The sequence below is a fragment of the Trichogramma pretiosum genome, unplaced genomic scaffold, assembly GCF_000599845.2.
Source record: "Trichogramma pretiosum strain Unisexual culture from Peru unplaced genomic scaffold, Tpre_2.0 scaffold127, whole genome shotgun sequence".
In the NCBI taxonomy this organism is placed as follows: Eukaryota; Metazoa; Arthropoda; class Insecta; order Hymenoptera; family Trichogrammatidae; genus Trichogramma; species Trichogramma pretiosum.
Genome location: NW_019640804.1, coordinates 124,706 through 141,902, shown reverse-complemented (window position 1 = coordinate 141,902; position 17,197 = coordinate 124,706). Strand labels below are relative to the sequence as shown.

Sequence of the window (17,197 nt, the reverse complement as noted above, 5' to 3'; positions counted from 1 at the left end):
ATTAAGTTTATTGACGCACAAAAAATTAGTACATAAAGATCGTGAAAATTTAATGTGCAACAAGTGCGAAAAGAAATTTGAAAATAAATCAACTTTACTCAAGCACAACAAAATATTTCACGAAGTTTTCAAAGATTACTTATGTGAAAAGTGTGCAAAGAGATTTGGAAATAAACGGAGTTTGCTCTTGCATATAAAGCAGGTACACGATGATCACAAAGATTTCGCATGCGACAAATCCGGGGAGAAAATTAGGCACAAAAGAAATTTACTAGTTCACCTGAAGACAGTACACGATAATCGGAAAGAATTCGCCTTCAATGTCTTTAAAGATTACTCATTTGACGATTGCGAAAACAAATTTAGAAATAAATCGAGTTTGCTCTCGCCCATAAAGACAGTGCAGAAAGGTCGCAAAGATTTCGCATGCGATGAATGTGAGAAGAAATTTACACGTAAATCGCATTTGCTCTCACACCAAATGGCAATGCATGAGGGTTGTAAAGATTACGCTTGTGACAACTGCGAAAAAAAATTTGGGCGAAAAGAGTATTTACTTTTGCACCAGAGGGCCATACACGACGGCCGCAAAGATTACGCATGCGATAATTGTGTGAAGAAATTTGGGGACTCAAGAAATTTGAAAAGACATCAAAAAACAGTTCACGAAGGTCGAAAAAATTTCGCATGTGACAAATGCAAAAAGAAATTTGGATATAAATGGCTTCTGCTCTCCCACCAAAAAACAGTTCACGAGGGTCGTAAAGATTACGCATGTGATAAATGCGAAAAGAAATTTGGGGATCAAAGCAATTTGATCAAACACCAAAAGACAGTCCATGATGGTCGTAAAGATCACGTATGTGACAAGTGCGAGAAAAAATTCGGACATAAATGTCATTTGCTCCTACACATGAGAAAATTCCACGAAAATTTAAAAGATTACGCATGCGACAAATGCGAGAAAAAATTTGGCAGTAGAAGAGAATTGATCAGGCACCAAAGAACAGTTCACGACGGTCGCAGAGATTTTGCGTGCGACAATTGTGAGAAGAAATTTGGACATAAACAGAATTTGCTTTTACACCAAAAAGTAGTCCATGAAAATCGCAAAGATTACGCGTGTGACAAATGCCAGAAGAAATTTGGACGAAAACATCATTTGCTCCTACACCAAAGAACATATCACGAAGGTGGAAAAGATTTCGCACGTGACAAGGGTGAGAAGAAATTTACACGGTAACCGGATTTGATTTTCCACCAAAAAACTATCCACGAAAGTCGCAAAGATTATGCATGTAATATTTGCGAGAAAAAATTTGCGCACAAATCAAGTTTGATCTACCACCAAAATGCAGTATATGATGGTCACAAAGATTACCCATGTAACAAATGCGAGAAGAAATTTGAACATGAATGTCTTTTGCTCTCCCACCAAAAGTCAGTACATGAAGGCCAAAAAGATTTTGCGTGCGACAAGTGTAAAAAAACATTTGGACATGGAAGATATTTGCTCGTGCACACAAGAACAGTCCATGAAAGGCACCAAGATTATGCGTGTGACAAATGCCAGAAGAAATTTGGGAATCCACCAAATTTAATAAAACATCAAAAAACAATCCACGAAGGTCGCAAAGATTGTGGATGCGACGAATGCGAGTAGAAATTTGGACAAAAGCCGCAATTGCTAAGACACAAAAGTAAAATGCACGAAGGTCGCAAAGATTACGCATGCTACAATTTCGAGAAGTAATGATGATTGACAATTTTAAATATGTATTGGTTATACTTGTACAAATGTTTTTTTCTAAATTTCAATAAAAATTGTGTCGAAACAATTGTGTCTACCTAAACCTCGAGCGTGCAACTGTCATTACACCTTTGTACACTGTCATTGTAGTGTGGTGAAAAAACATCAGCACAGATTTTTTTCCACTTCTTGTTCTGAACAGTGAATGGGGCGATCATTCAATTGGCTACTCAGTTTTTGATAAACCGCGAGTAATAATATCGCGTCTCTGAATTTATCAAAAATGTCATAGACTGATTAATCGCAATTATAAGATAGACGCGATCGGTATTAACAATGAGCTTTTACCGAAAAAGCGACGGAAAAGCCATTAAAATTAAATTGAAATCAACTATGTTTTCTTCATTTTTTTAAATTAGTAAAAGGTTGCATAATCGTTTCATCATTTTCTTTGTACTTTTGTCAATTTAAATTATTCAAAAATGCGTGAGCAAAAAGTTCAAACCCCTACTATGAATTATACAAATATTTTTACTTTACCACTTGCAGATTTACACATGAATGTACTCGCCATCTAGTGATGAAGGCCTCGAGTAGTATTTTCGCATTTTATAAAGTGGTTGAAAACTAGTCTAAATTAAAAAAAAAAGAAATATCGGTTTTAGATCATATAAAATCCGCTTACCCGTTAGCGCCCAGACGGACACTTTTTTTAACTGAACTTCAGGCAAATATCTTTAACATTCCGAATTTTACTAAAAATTAATAAGTGCATGTTTCTAACGGAAAATTTAATGCCCTTTTCGAATATGGCTTCAAAATTAATCTTAAAATTCTTGTTCAAAAGCTATAAACAATTAAACAAAAAAAAAACACGACCGGTGTCCATGGGATGTAAACTGAAAAGCCCAATATCCATAATATCGAAATTGAACATTTTTCACTACAAAATGGCGCTTCGTAGAAAAAAGACCGTATATGAGCTAAACCAATTTTTTTACATGACAAGGATGCATCTAGGAAAAAAAAGTTATATAGAAAAAGTTCTTAGAATTGTTCAAAGAACAACCCTGAATTTTTTCAGAATTTTTCGAGAAAATTTTTGAATTTTCGGAAAATGATGAAACTCAAAAATCCAAAATTATTCGAAAAATTCTGAAAAAGTTCTAGAGTGTTCTTTAAACAATTTCAAGAACTTTTTCATTTGTAACTTTTTTCCCCTAGATGTATCCTTGTCATGGAAAAAATTAGTTAAACTAAAAGCAAGAAAAAGTTTAACTAATTTTTTTAAGGAAAAAAGTTACAAATGAAAAAGTTCTTGAAATTGTTTAAAGAACACTCNTTTTTATTCATTGGGTCTTTATTAATATTGATCACTTCAACTAGGGTCCAATGTGTTGATAATGTATCACGCGAACCGTTTTATCTGATAAAATTATATTAACATCTTTTTTTTGATCCTACAATTCCTTCGTAAACTACTCGAACGCACTAATCGTTTCACGTCGATACACAGGTACACGCCGTGGACAAAGATCTCGGCTCTAACGGATTGGTGCGCTACAAGCTTCAGCGGCCCGGCAACGTCACCGGCAAAATACCCTTCGACGTCAACGCCGACACGGGCGTCATATCCGTGGCGGAGAGTCCGATACAGGAGGGACGCCACGCCATCTTCATCGAGGCGGCGGATCAGCCCTCGAATCCGAGCGAGCGTCGCTTCTCCCTGGCCGTGGTGACGATCGATGTTTTCCGGCCTGACAGTAAGTGCGCGATATTCCGATCGATGCAAATGTTTATCTTGAACGAGCCGAAACCTTCGCACTGTGCATCGTATAAATCATCAATTAGTTTGTCACGAAAGCGCGACTGCCGAAAATTAATTTTCGCATATTCGAAATAGCTCTTGTGCACTGTGCATTTGATTTATGTAGTACTCCCAATTGGCCTAATTAATCAAAAATACTTGAACGCTCCTCTCACTATATACTTTTTGCCCATTACGTAATTTAAGGCCAGGGTTCGAGGACTCCGGACTTCGTTGGAGCACCGTACGAGTTCTGGGTAGGTGCCAACGTACCCGTCGGCACGAGCGTCGGCCAGATCCGAGTCAACGAGGCCGTCAAGGGCAAAGACGTGGTCTACGACCTTCTGCACAGCTATCACGAAGGAGGTAGATGATCAAAAAAAAATTATTAGATTTTACGTATACTTCTATATATTACGCACGCGCTTCGATATATATTTATTCTTTTGTGCGTCCGCCACAAAAAGTGCCTTTCGCGGTGGAGGAAAGATCGGGCACGATCACGGTGGTCGACGAGATCGAGCAGTTCAAGCGGTCGACTTACGACTTCGAGGCCGTCGTGACGAACGAGAGGAACCTCAGCCTCGTGACCAACGTCTCGATACACGTGGTCGATCCCAACGACGACAGCGGCCTTTTCACCAAGTAAGTTGTGTATACATATAGAAACGACAATTACTCGCTTACAGTAATGATAGATATTGCACACGACTGTGTATGTACGATGTCGTGCATTCGATAGACAATGCAATATTTTATAATCTCTCGTTCCACTTGCGATAATCGTGTACAATTAATTTTCGATCGTGCTCGAGAGAGGCGTTATCCTCTCGTTGCGACAAATTTTTAGCGGGCGCATTTGCAACGATTTATGCGTTTGCAGTAATGCGCGCGAGAATAATTGAAAAATAATTGATAGTTGAGAGAATTTTTATGTACTAGAAAATCATTGTGACACAGTTCGATCCGGATTATTTGTATACAAAACGTCGAATTTCACAGATGAAAATCTTAGCGTCGTGACACGTCGAGGCGCGAGAAAATTAATAATAGATCGGCTCGATTGCTCGATTTGTAAACAAAACAAGGAAACTCGGGGGGACATTGCGTCACGTCGACAACGCGTGTCGAGTTCAGTTAGCTGCCGACAGCCGCCGAAATCGAACGACAAACGAGCGTGCGTAGCTCCGTTGGTTATTACACGCAAGGAATTTTCACCGACAAAAAGCGAAGAAATTTTCAATCGCACCAGCTCGAAAGATGGAATCCAACGGAGAATCGAGTCCAAATTCACCGGGGCGCGAGGCACGGCGAGCCAAGTGGCAGGGGATCTATCCAGGCCCCGTACTATCACGTCCCGCGTCGGCCGAGCCGAGTCCGGCGAACCAGCTCGGTATGGCGGAACGGCCGCAGATCAATCCAGTTCCCATGCAACGTGGCTCGTCGGCCGAGGCGCTCCCGTATCACGATCGGTACCTCCATGATCCACCCGTCCAACAACAACAACAACAACAAGCACAACAACAACGACAACAACAACAACAACAACAACGACAACAACAAGCACAACAACAACAACAACAACAAGCACAACAACAACAACAACTACTAATGGAACAACAACAACGACAACAAGAACTACTACGACAAATACCACAACGACTACTAGAAGAACTACAACAACAACAAGAACAACAACTACAACAACTAGTACAACAACTACAACAACAACTACAACAACAACAACTACAACAAGCACAACAACTACAACAACAACAACAACAACAACAACAACAACAACAACAACAACTACTGCAACCACAACAACAACGACAACAAGAACAACTACCACAAGAAATACAACAACAACATCAACTACTACGACAAACATTGGATGAAGTGTCGAGGGAGCTAATGGTCGTCCAGATACTGCGAAGCCGGAACTTGCGCTTCTCGGGCGACGGTGAGAGCGAGTACAACGCCCGGGAGTTCCTTCGGGGAGTGCGGGAATTTATCCACCATCTCGTCGAACGTCAACTGGTCATTCCCGACGGCGGCTTGTTGCGCGCGCTGACGATATGCTTCTCAGGCTCGGCATTCGATTGGTACTCGAACGGGGCCTTTGAGTCTATGGACCAATTTTTCGCGGAATTTGGTCAGCAATTTATTCAGCGGCAGCAGCAGCAGCAGCAGCAGCAGCAACAGCAGCAGCAGCAGCAACAGCAGCAGCAGCAGCAGCAACAGCAACAGCTGCAACAGCCCGCCAGAGCCGCCGTAGTCGAGCAGCCCGCCGAATTCGTCGTGAACCAGCCGCCCTCTGACATTCCGCGCGGTTCGTATCCGATGCCGCTTCCGCGGCAAGTGCTAGAGCGCAAGCAGAAACCGGACGAGTCCGTGTCGGCCTACGTGGCAGAGGTGAGACGCCTCGTCACGACACACCGCCAGTACCGTTGGCACCCCGAGGACAACCTGCTGACGGTCGTGTACAACAATCTGCTGAACGATTATAGCATCTGGATGAGGCCTTACGTCGACCAAATCACTAGCCTGGAGAGATTGGAACAATTGGGCCTCTCATACGAAGCAGACAGGAGAAATAACAAGGAACAGTGGAGAATATTGGAACAACATTGTCGTGGCTTCGTTGCCAATCGATCAAGGCCGAGGAATTGCTCTCATTGCGGCGCTCAAGGACACACGACGGAGACATGCCCGTTGAAGGAAAAGACCCCTCATGAGATGTGTGAGGCCCTTGACGAATGAAAAAATAATTTTTAAGCGAGCTCGACGTGATTGTTTTTGCACGTCGTGGAACTTTGTAACGTGATAGCAACGTAAAGACACGAATATAAAGTCAACTCTGTTCTAATTTTACATACTAAATGAAACTAAACGATAAAATGTATATAAATTCTTATAGCTGTAAGTATGTACACTCAAGTTTTCTGAATTAAAAAGACGATTGATTTACTGAAATTCCCATAGTCAAAGTTATTTCCGTAGTTTCGACGAGTCACTAGCCAAAATCAACCCCCTCACGTTTGTTAATTAAATTTTTCCAGAGGAACGACCAAGGCCCCGCTGACGTTTCACGTGCGCGAGAACGCCGCGGGCGCCTTCATCGGCCAAGTGGTGCCGGTCAACGCGAGCAGCAGCGTCCTCAAGAACGTGCGATTTCTCATCGCCAATCAGCAGGACATGTCGGAGATCGCCATCACCGAGACCGGAGCCCTGTACACGCCCACGGGCCTCGATCGGGAGAAGCGTAAAAATTACAGCATCACGGCGATAGCCGAGAGCCCGCGCGGCATCGGCATTTTTCAAGTGAGTCGATGCCGCTGCTACCGCTGCCGCCTTTTTACCCCATACGTTGGCTATATTAAAAAACAAAAATTCTTCTTCAGGTGATGATAATCGTGGACGACGAGGACGACAACGCGCCGATATTCTCCTCGGCATCGTACGAGGGCAGGATCGCGGAGAACAGCCCTCGCGACACCGAGGTGACGATGCAGGGTAGCCACGTCGCGGCCCGAGACCCGGACGAGGACTCGAGCGTGCTGTTCGCTCTGCGCGGCGATGGCAGCAACTTATTCCGAATCGACCAGATCACCGGACGGATATTCTTCGCCGGTAACGCCTCGCAGACGCTCGACCGCGAGGAAAAAGCCCTGTATCGACTGTGGATCGTCGCCGGCTACGGAAGTACGTTATTCTTTTTATCCTATCTCTTACTTACCGAAACTTGAAAAAAAAATTATAATTATTGCTCTCAGAGAAAAAGTCTTCGAACGCGTCGCTGACGATTCACGTGGACGACGAGAACGACAACTCGCCGAGCTTCGTGCAGATGGTGATACTGCCCGACCAAGGGATACGCGTGTCGAAGAACGACCTCTCGGGCACGGATCTCTCGCCGAAGAGGCTCAACGGCAGCGGCGTCGGTAAAGTCGACGAGCGCTCGCCGCTGCTCTACGTGCCGGAGAACGTGACCGTGGGCGCGCCCATCATCAGGCTGATAGCTCGCGATCTCGACGCGGCCGGCAACGCCGAGATAACCTACGGCATCCTGTCCGAGGTGCTGTCGTCGTCCTCCTCCAAGTCGATGAGCGACGGCAAAGTCCCGGTCAAGCGTTACTTCGTCATGGACTCGCGTTCCGGCGAGATATCCGTGGCCGGCGCGCTGCCCGCAGAGACCGACGCCGTGCTCGAGATCGTGGCCAGGGACGGAGGCGGCCTGCTCGACCGCGTCGTCGTCAAGATCCACGTGTTCGACGTGAACGATCACGCGCCCGTCTTCAAGCAGTCCTGGTACACGTTCGACGTGCCCGAGGGCACCTACAAGAGGCTGGAGATCGGCAGGATCGAGGCGGCCGACGCCGATCACGGGGCCAACGCCAATCTCACCTACGAGCTGCTGTCCACCGGCGACGATAGAAACGTCAAATTCGAGATATCCAGGTAGGATATCTTTTCGAGCGATTATATATAGCTTCTTGAAATTCGCGAAAGATAAAATTTTGACTCTCTCTCGCTCGCGCACCCCTAACCAGGTACCACGGGGGTTTCTTCGTGACCGGCATACTGGACCGTGAAGTGCGCGATCTGTACAACCTCAAAGTCCTCGTGAGGGACAACGGTACGGTGAGTCTTTCGGCCAGCGCCGACCTGGAGATCCACGTGCAGGACGTCAACGACAACGCCCCGCAGTTCCACGGCTACCAGGAGACGAGCAAGATGTCGAATTTCCTCAAGGCGGACGTGGCTGCGTCGTCATCGTCGTCGAGGTCGACGACGAAGCGCGTGCCGATCTATTACGCCTCGGTGCCGGAGAACAGCCAGGCCGGCACCGTGGTCACCAAGGTCCACGCTAACGACTCGGATTACGCCGGCAACGGCAACGGCCTCATACTCTACGACATGCCGTACGCCCGGGGACAGGCGCAGCACTTCGCCATCGACAACAAGGAGGGACTGATCACGACGATCGGCAGCTTGGATTACGAGACGCAGGTAATTGTGCGGCCGTTTGACAAGACAGATTTAGTCTAAAATTTGAACTTATTGTGGAAGTAATCGATGTCTATTCGAGATACTTTTGATTGAAGTACTCGTCGATGTAGGGTGAGCACCGATTGAACGAAATAAATTCAATTGGATACTAAAATCTAAATATTTCGAATGACAATTAATGATACCGTGCTGATTGAGTTTTTGCGTTGATTGATTGAAAAATAAGATAGGAAATGAAAAATTAAAACCAGCCTTTACCGGTAGATGGCGAGTATATTTATCTGTAAATCCGCAAGTGATAAAGTCGAAATAATTGTATAAGATCAGCACACGGGTGTGTGTATGGCAAAGTTTCTGACTGTATAATTCGCTTAATATCTAAAACCAGTCATTTACAATATTTTCCTCTGAATTTCAATGAAAATTGTAAAGAAAAAATTCCACCGAACAAAGACTTTTCATTCGAAAAATTCAAAATCAAAAATATCTACTTGCATTAAATTTAATGTAATTATTTTCAATTACGATGGAACTTATTTTTAATTTAAAAAAAAAATTACACACCGTCATTGCATCGTCGATCGTTGTTGCCCCCTTTCGGCAGAGCGTGCACAATTTGACGATAGTCGCGAGCGATCTGGGCTCGCCCAGTCTCACGTCGACCGCCATGCTGATCGTGCGTATCCTCGACGTGGACGAGGGCCCGGAGGATCCCAAGAGGCCCGCCTTCCAGCATCGCTACTACGAGGTGGAGGTCGAGGAGAACACGGCGGTGCCGCTGCGACTGCTCGATCTGCGCACGGTGGCTGCCGGTGACGATCAGCAGAAACAGGGAGCTAGTGGCGGTCACTTTCGTTACAGCATCGTCGCGGACCAGGCCGGCGACGTCAAGCAGCACTTCTCCCTGGACCCGGTGAACGGCTCGCTGTATCTGCTCACGAGTCCCGATCGGGAGCAGCGCGGCCACTACGAGCTCAAGGTGCGAGTGGACAAGATCAAGATCGGCCGCGGCATGCCGATCATGATCTATCCGGTGGAGGGCGAGCGACTCAACGGTCTCGGGCCCAACGAGGCGCGCATCGTCCTCAAGGTCAAGGACGTCAACGACAACGTGCCGAAATTCAAGACCAACGGCAGGCCTATCCTGGCCGCCATCTCCACCACGGCGCACTACGGCTACAACATCATCAAGGTCGAGGTAAGGATCGTAATATACAATATCGGATTACGAGAAAAATAGACGTACACGTCTCTCGTCGTCGATAAATCGATGAGAGAAGAGTTTGCTGGCAATCTTATATATATTACGTTCTCATATACACAGGCGGAGGACCCGGACGAGGGTATAAACGGCCAAGTGCGCTACCAGATCCTGGGCGGACGGGCTGGCGGCGGCGAGGACTCGCCGAAATTCGCCATTGACCCAGTGAGTGGTCAAGTGCAGACGGCCGCGAGCTTCGCCAAAGACGCTGGCCGCGTGTACGGCTTCGATGTCAAGGCCACCGACAGGGCCGGCGCCGAAGACGGCCGCAGCAGCATCGCCAACGTCTTTGTGAGTATATATAGCGGTGGTATTAACGCGCGCCCATCGATATACGTTGATGCGTGATGTATAGCCTATAGAGCTCTGCCAGTTGCAGGGTCGCGTTCCGATCCTTTATCTCTATATATAAAGTCAACTTTTGCACGAGAGAAATTCCTCGCGGCAGTTGCGTGGGTGGAGGGAGGCGATGGAATTTGACACGGAAAATATATCGTGGACCTTTTTTCGTTTTTGTTGTTGTTGTTAGGTTTACGTGCTGGATCACACCAAACAATTAGTCATGATAATGGGCAAGAAACCGATGGAGATCGAGAAGGAAATCAACAACATTACCAGGCGAGTACACTCGCGATGCGCTTCAATAGTGAGCGACATTTTTTGATGAATATTGATAATTGTTTTACAGTGCCTTGAAGAACATTACGGGACTGGATATTCGCGTTAGAAAAATAGAGCCGCATACCGAAAAGAATCTCATCGATATTTCATCGTAAGTTATTTCATATAAAATTCATCCTATGAGTAAAATTTGTTATTATTTTTTTTAAAAATTTTTAGGAGCGACATGTATCTGTACGCCGTCGATCCGAATCTCAACGTCATGATAGACATCGACACGCTGCAAAAGTAAGATTGGCTTCGAGCTAGCCATGCAAAATCGGGAATATTGTACGTATTTACTTTTCTCTCTTCCTTTTTCAGCGTCTTCCGCAGCAAAAAGTCGGAGATAAAGCGCGAGCTGGAGCGCTACAAGGTGCTGGACATCGCGGGCAGCAAGGCGCGCCGCGCCAGCCAGCTGCATCTGCTCTCCACCCTCGAGGTGGCCGTGGTGGTGCTCGGCTGCGTCGTCTTCGTCAGCGCCCTCGTCATCGCGCTCTGCATCACTTGCGTTAGACGCAGCAAACGGTGAGTGCGCGCGCAGAGACGAAGCGGTTGGTAATGCACACGCATTATAGCGACGATTTGGAGACGGAAAATTGCTTCGACTGCACGATTACTGTTTTTTCTCTTTTTTTCTTTTTCTTGTTCTAATGCTGCACTGCTTTGCGACATTATATCGCAAGTACGCTGTTTTTCTTTTTGTGCGAATAAAATATGATTTGTTTTCAGTTATAGGGGTACTCATAACATCAATGTCTCTCGGCAGGTTTATGACTTCTATGGAGAATCTGCTTTTCTTTGATTAACTGCCTGCCAAAACCTTCATTTATAACTACTTCTCAACTGTACTTATACGAAACGACGCTCGGGCTTTCACTAATTCACTAATTTTCATTTAACTCTTCTCTGCATCATTTTCATGTGAAATAATTTATCTTCAAACTCTCGACTTGTGTGCATGTAATATATTAATTTCTTTCGTTCGATATACTGTCTGGTTAACTAAATGTGTGCATTATCGAATCATTTAACTTATTCAATAAAATAATTTTATATTATAATGAAGATTTTTATGATAAAAGCTTTTACTACTAATTGATAGAATCATTCACAATAACAATTATATTTACATTTTGAGAAACGATGGTATAGTTCAGGAATATCCATATATAAGACTGCCTTGATTCTTAGAGATTGTATTTTTATCAATGTTCATTTTAAATATTCAAATATTACGTAGACTAATTTAGACTCTGCCCTTAAACAAAAAATCAATAAAACCTTCGTGATGAATTGAGATAAATGAAAACATCATTGAGCTCGAATTATTACTCCAAGCAGGTAAGCACAGAATAATATTTTTGCTCGCCCTAATGAAATCGTAAAGTACATTAAACGCGAGAACCACGCCTTGCACGCGGGGGTATCATGCTCGCGCTCGAAGCCGAAGAAAAAAGGGCGAAAGATTTATGAAAGGAAGAAATACGAGATCACCGGGGCAGGAATAAAAGGCGAGAGGATATTTTATTTTATCGAATTATCGACTGAGTTTGTGAAAAATCTCAGCGCGCGAAGCAACTATGTAAGACGCTATCCAAGGTATAAAAGCCTCGATTACCGGAATTTTTATTCGTTGCAACTGAAGACGTTTCACTTCAAAACAGATGGTTATGTTATGCCTCTTATAAAAAAAAAACTGAAATAAAATTAAAACACAAGAAAATTGAAATCTATGAAGTAAGTTAATGAGTTCAGTCTCGTTAATTTTGTTTATTAATAATTTCTTTAAATTAATTACAATCGTATACATTTTTTTATAAAAAAAATCTAAACTTACATTAAAATAAAAACAAATTAAACTCTATAAACGCGTTCACATGTACGTTCATCGTAATCTTTGTTTCTTAAAAATCTGCAACAATAACACGAACTTTCTCCCTTGGCCGCCAAACAAATGTGATACAAATCTTTGTTCGTGAGCGTTGAATTATCAATTATCATTTCGCAGCACTCGAACGGCAGCCTATTGCGTGTCAGCTGCATGAAATGCAACTTGGCCCAGCACCGAAAGAAGCCTCTCAGCATCTTTTCGCACAGATGCTCGTGGACGGCCTTACTGTGGTGCTCGAGTAGCCGAGACTGTTGTCTCGTGAGCGCGAAACCGAGATAGTACTCGCGCTTCATCACTCGAGCCGCCTCGTCGTTCGTCAAGTGGATGAGATCGTGGAGCGTCAGGCTCGGCGTCGTATCTGGCTTGTCGTAGCTAACCCACGCAACGTCGATCACGGGCAAAATCCTCAGCCTCTCCGTTTCTTTGGCGAAAAGCTCGTCGTCGCGATACGCGTTCACCAGATCCGCCGACGACTCCTCGAACAATTCGTACCTGTCGAACAGTTTCATGATCGCGAGGGCGTCGCTCTCGTCGAGCTCGTATCCCGCGTTCTCGAGGTGCTCGACCACGTCCATGACGTTGCACGCCAGCATCAACTTGCTATGACTGAAATTAATCCTGTCCGCGTAAAATCTCTCGCCGAAGTGAGCGGCCGAGGGGAAGACGAAGCCGGACAAATCGGCGCCGCGATCCAACAGCATCTTGACGTGCATCGGCAAGAAATTAGAGACCGCCAATCGCAGCGGTGTGTAGCCGAGCTTGTCCACGACGTCGATCCGCACCTGCTTCTGGACCTCGTCGCAGATCTTCAAAAACTTCTCCGCCAAGTCGTTGTCCCGCCTGCAAACGATGTGCAGAGGAGTCCATCCGATCGTGTTGGTCAGGTTCGGATCGGCGCCTCTTCTCAGCAGCAATTCGGCTATCTTCTCGCTGCCGCGAAACAGAGCCGCGTGCAGCGGCGAATCGTTCGTGACTGGATGGAGGCCGTTCGGATTCTCCAGGAGGTCGAGATGATACTCGGCACCTTCGTAATTGGCTTCTTTACAGGCGCAGTGCAAAAACCAGAGGTTCTCATCGTTGAATCTATAATACTCGAACTCTATTTCAAGCTGATCTTCCGCTTTAAGTAAATACGAGTAATGTTGACGCAGAAGTTCAACGTCGATCTCAAAATTAACCTTTTCTCCCGAGCTCTTCGTTTTGTCCATGTTGACTTTGACGTTAATTCGTTCGGCGGTATTACGACGTTTGCGCGCTCACGCACGATGCACAATCACTTATTATATGAATTATTTTTCACTTCTATAATCACTCGCTGCATTGAATTCGATATTTTTTTGGTTGGCTTTTAAACACGTGGGCGAAGCTATTCGAGAGACACGAGTGGCGCAAGTTGCGTGAAACCTTCTTACAGGTGTCGTTTTACACAGCGAGAGACACTCGCTCAGATGGGCACATGCGCGCGAGTAATGGGGAGACATGACGCGTTGCAATCGGGCTACTTTCACCTGCATAAGTTAAATTGAGTGCGCACTAAATTCAAATCCCTCGCTTTCATTGAACAACGTTCATTTTTCAAATTTTCGGAATCGGAGTACGGCCGTAGAACGAATCCGAATTAAGCCGAACAATTTAAATTCGATACTTGACGTTTCCATTCATAAATATCATTGATACGTAACAGATATAAAGGTTGACAATTCACTCTTACCTATTTGTTTGTTACACTTGTCGTCAAAAACAAAACAAAAGTGGCATACCACTCATTTACCAAACGATTCTGTTATTGTAAAGACCTCGTGTATAATTAAAGAAAACATACTTGTACACAATTAAATTATAAATAATTACGATAAAAAATAATCAAACACCAAGCAAGTTAAGTTAATTCAATTAAAAAAAAGGTCAAATAATACTCAAAAAACGCTTGACGCTCGCTTATTACACGTTCACTCCTCAAAACCATTGCAACTAAAGACGTTTCGCTTGAAAAAATATCCCATCCACGATTTTTCTTTCATTCGCTCTTCATTCCGCGCTCTTGAGCTACGCCATTCATTCGAACGGTATTGTTACGAGTGAACGAATGTTTCAATCAAACGCAAATCCAATTATCTCGTGCAATTGTGTACCATAAGAATATGTACGCAGTTCGGACTTCGATAAAAGTCGCAAAGACTAACGGTAACCTTGCGATCGTAAAAAATAACAAACCGTCTCATTAAGTTTCAGTATTTTGGCATATTGTAAGACTTTGAATTCAAGTGTACAAAAGTAACGTTTATTTAGGTGGAAAATGACACTGTTATTGGGTAAATTATTAATCATGTAAAAAACTTTTTTTAAAGAAATTAACAAAAAAACTCAACTTTATGCTAAACATTAATTTTTTGTTAAAAATTTCATGTATTAAAAATTGTTTGAAGATTCAATCATAATTAAAGCCTGTTTACACCGCTAGATGGCTATTAACTTAACTTGTAAAAATCTACATGTGACATAGGAAAAATAAGTGTATAAGTCAAAGCAGGATATCTAGTAAAAGTAATGACTGTTGAAATAAAATCTCCATGGTGATTTAATTTTCATATAGTTTCGCTACACGATTAAATTCGACTGATCGACTCGCGAAACCGAAATAATTCCATGAAGCAACAATGCCACAGTGCATATAGATAGCAATAGATCGATTTATACGCTCGTGGCCATAAACATTGGAATGCGCGACTATCAATCGGCGACGAACAATGAAAGAAATTCTCGATATATATCGGCATCGAAAGTACATATATACGCATTGACGTTCTGTTATGCCTACACCCCCGCAGACGTCAACTGTACGGATCCGGTGGCAGCGTGTTCCACGCGCCAGTGGGATTCGCCCTCGAGCCGGGCGGTGGCACACTGCAAAAATCCTCGACTCTGTTCCCGTCCTACATGGGCGGCTTCCACCAGTACGACCCCACGGCCTCGTTCTCCGGCGAGATGCGCCAGAACAGCTTCTGCGAGCACGAGCCCAACTGCGTCAGATTTCACAGGTATTACGCGATGCGCATTTTTTTTTTTTTTTTTATAGTCGAGTTGAAATTTTGTTCGAGGTTGGTATTGCATAGTATTTGTAAGGATTAGTTCATGTTAAGTGTCGAATACAATGAGATTTTAAATAATGTTTGTTTGTGTAAGATAGTGTTTATTGTTTTACGTTAATTGTTTTTTAATTAACATTTATGTTGAGTCTAAAATGTTACACGATAAAATCATCTCTGTCATTCACTGTTATATTCACTAAATTCGACGGAACGAGGCAAAAAAACACCATTAACATCCGCATATAATCTCTCTCTCTACGATCCTCGCAGCAGTTGCAGCAACACGAGCCTCGGCTTGGGCGACGCCGCGACCGGTGCCGGTGGTGGTGGTGCTTCCAGAGGCGGCGGTGGCAACGGCAAACGATCGGGCGCCAGTAGCAGGCGCAATCACAGCAATCTGGAAACGTCGGCGACGTCGCTGCACTCGAGCGGCCAGGACTCGGGCATCGTCGCGGGTGGCGGCGGCCCGACGCGCCTCTGCCAGTGCAGCAACTCGTCCAGCCCGGCCAGCAGCGGCGAAAGTAGCAAGTCAGTCTTTTACCGGCCGAGCTCGCAAAAGTAAACTCGCCAAACCACACACATACACATACAGACAGTACACTCACACTCGCACGAAATTCGATCTGTTCGATTATGCATGCTGTTAATTCGCGATTTAAATGTGTACGGAAATTGAATGTCGTAGATAATTGTTTTTGAATAAATGTTTCGATCGTGAAATTACAACGAGACTGTCAAGCGAGAATTTTGCACGATAACTTTTGCTCTATACGTCTATCTTTTCCATGCTCATCATCGTCATTCTCTCTTCTCTTTTTTTTTTCATCGCTATACGCGAATTTCATCGGCTCTTCTCTTTTTTTTGTCTGTCCGCAGCGATTACGAGGACTCGCTGAAATCGCTGCATCACCAACACCATCGACACCACCACGGCCAACAACAACTGCAACTGCATCGTTCGCGAGGGGGACAAGATTTACGCCGCGGCAACAACGCAGCCAAGGGGAACAATGGCAACGCGAAAAATCCGATGCTGCTATCGAAAAAGCATCGCTTTCACTCGTTCACGAATCTCGAATCGATCTATCAGGCCGAGCCGAGCAGTCTGCAGTACGAGAACAACGGCGGCGGCGGCCGTGACAGGCGCTATCAAACGATGCTCATGGATCAAAAACGTCAAAGGTTTTTTTTTGTTTGAACATCATCAATTTTTTTTTTTTTCATAATCGGATATAGTGTATATAAGTTATCGCATGCAGCCAAATTGTGCGCAACCATCAAACGAAATCAATTTTCTTTTCTTTTTTCTCTGTGTTTTCGTTAACGTTGCGCCCCGGCTCCGTTTATTCTCCAAAACGCACGCCGCGTACACACACACGTACACGCACGATCGCACACGTACTACTACTGCTGCAGCGGCAACGCGTTCAACAGCTCGAGCGCAATTTACTCGATCGCCCACAGACGCACGTTCTCCGAGGCCGAGAATCTCAACAACATAACCGAGACGGTGATTCAGGAGCATCCGCTGCGCCAGCCGAGATCGCTCGGCTCGATGGGAAATTTGCCAGCCGCAATATCCTCGTCGTCGTCGTCGTCGTTTCTGCACGGAAAGGGAAAAGCGATGATTGCGGCGGCGGCGGCAGCTAACTCCTCCTCGACGCAACATTTGAGGTCCGCCGATAACGTAATTTACGCCAGGCCAAGGTGTAATTTTACTTGA

At 44.7% G+C, this 17,197-nt stretch overlaps 1 protein-coding gene across 1 annotated transcript in view; it reads left to right on the top strand.

Annotated features, from left to right (window-relative positions):
- Positions 1-17,197, top strand: part of LOC106658084 (cadherin-89D) — a 27,142-nt gene extending 9,945 nt beyond the window's left edge. Inside the window, exons 9-26 of the mRNA XM_023459709.1 lie at positions 3,267-3,513; positions 3,765-3,923; positions 4,025-4,202; positions 6,620-6,881; positions 6,962-7,262; positions 7,334-8,018; positions 8,111-8,570; positions 9,175-9,768; positions 9,895-10,122; positions 10,361-10,449; positions 10,520-10,603; positions 10,672-10,740; positions 10,816-11,019; positions 15,214-15,423; positions 15,748-15,767; positions 15,816-16,032; positions 16,351-16,656; positions 16,891-17,197. Of these exons, the coding sequence (XP_023315477.1) occupies positions 3,267-3,513; positions 3,765-3,923; positions 4,025-4,202; positions 6,620-6,881; positions 6,962-7,262; positions 7,334-8,018; positions 8,111-8,570; positions 9,175-9,768; positions 9,895-10,122; positions 10,361-10,449; positions 10,520-10,603; positions 10,672-10,740; positions 10,816-11,019; positions 15,214-15,423; positions 15,748-15,767; positions 15,816-16,032; positions 16,351-16,656; positions 16,891-17,197 (4,620 nt within the window). The remainder of the gene's footprint in view (positions 1-3,266; positions 3,514-3,764; positions 3,924-4,024; positions 4,203-6,619; positions 6,882-6,961; positions 7,263-7,333; positions 8,019-8,110; positions 8,571-9,174; positions 9,769-9,894; positions 10,123-10,360; positions 10,450-10,519; positions 10,604-10,671; positions 10,741-10,815; positions 11,020-15,213; positions 15,424-15,747; positions 15,768-15,815; positions 16,033-16,350; positions 16,657-16,890) is intronic.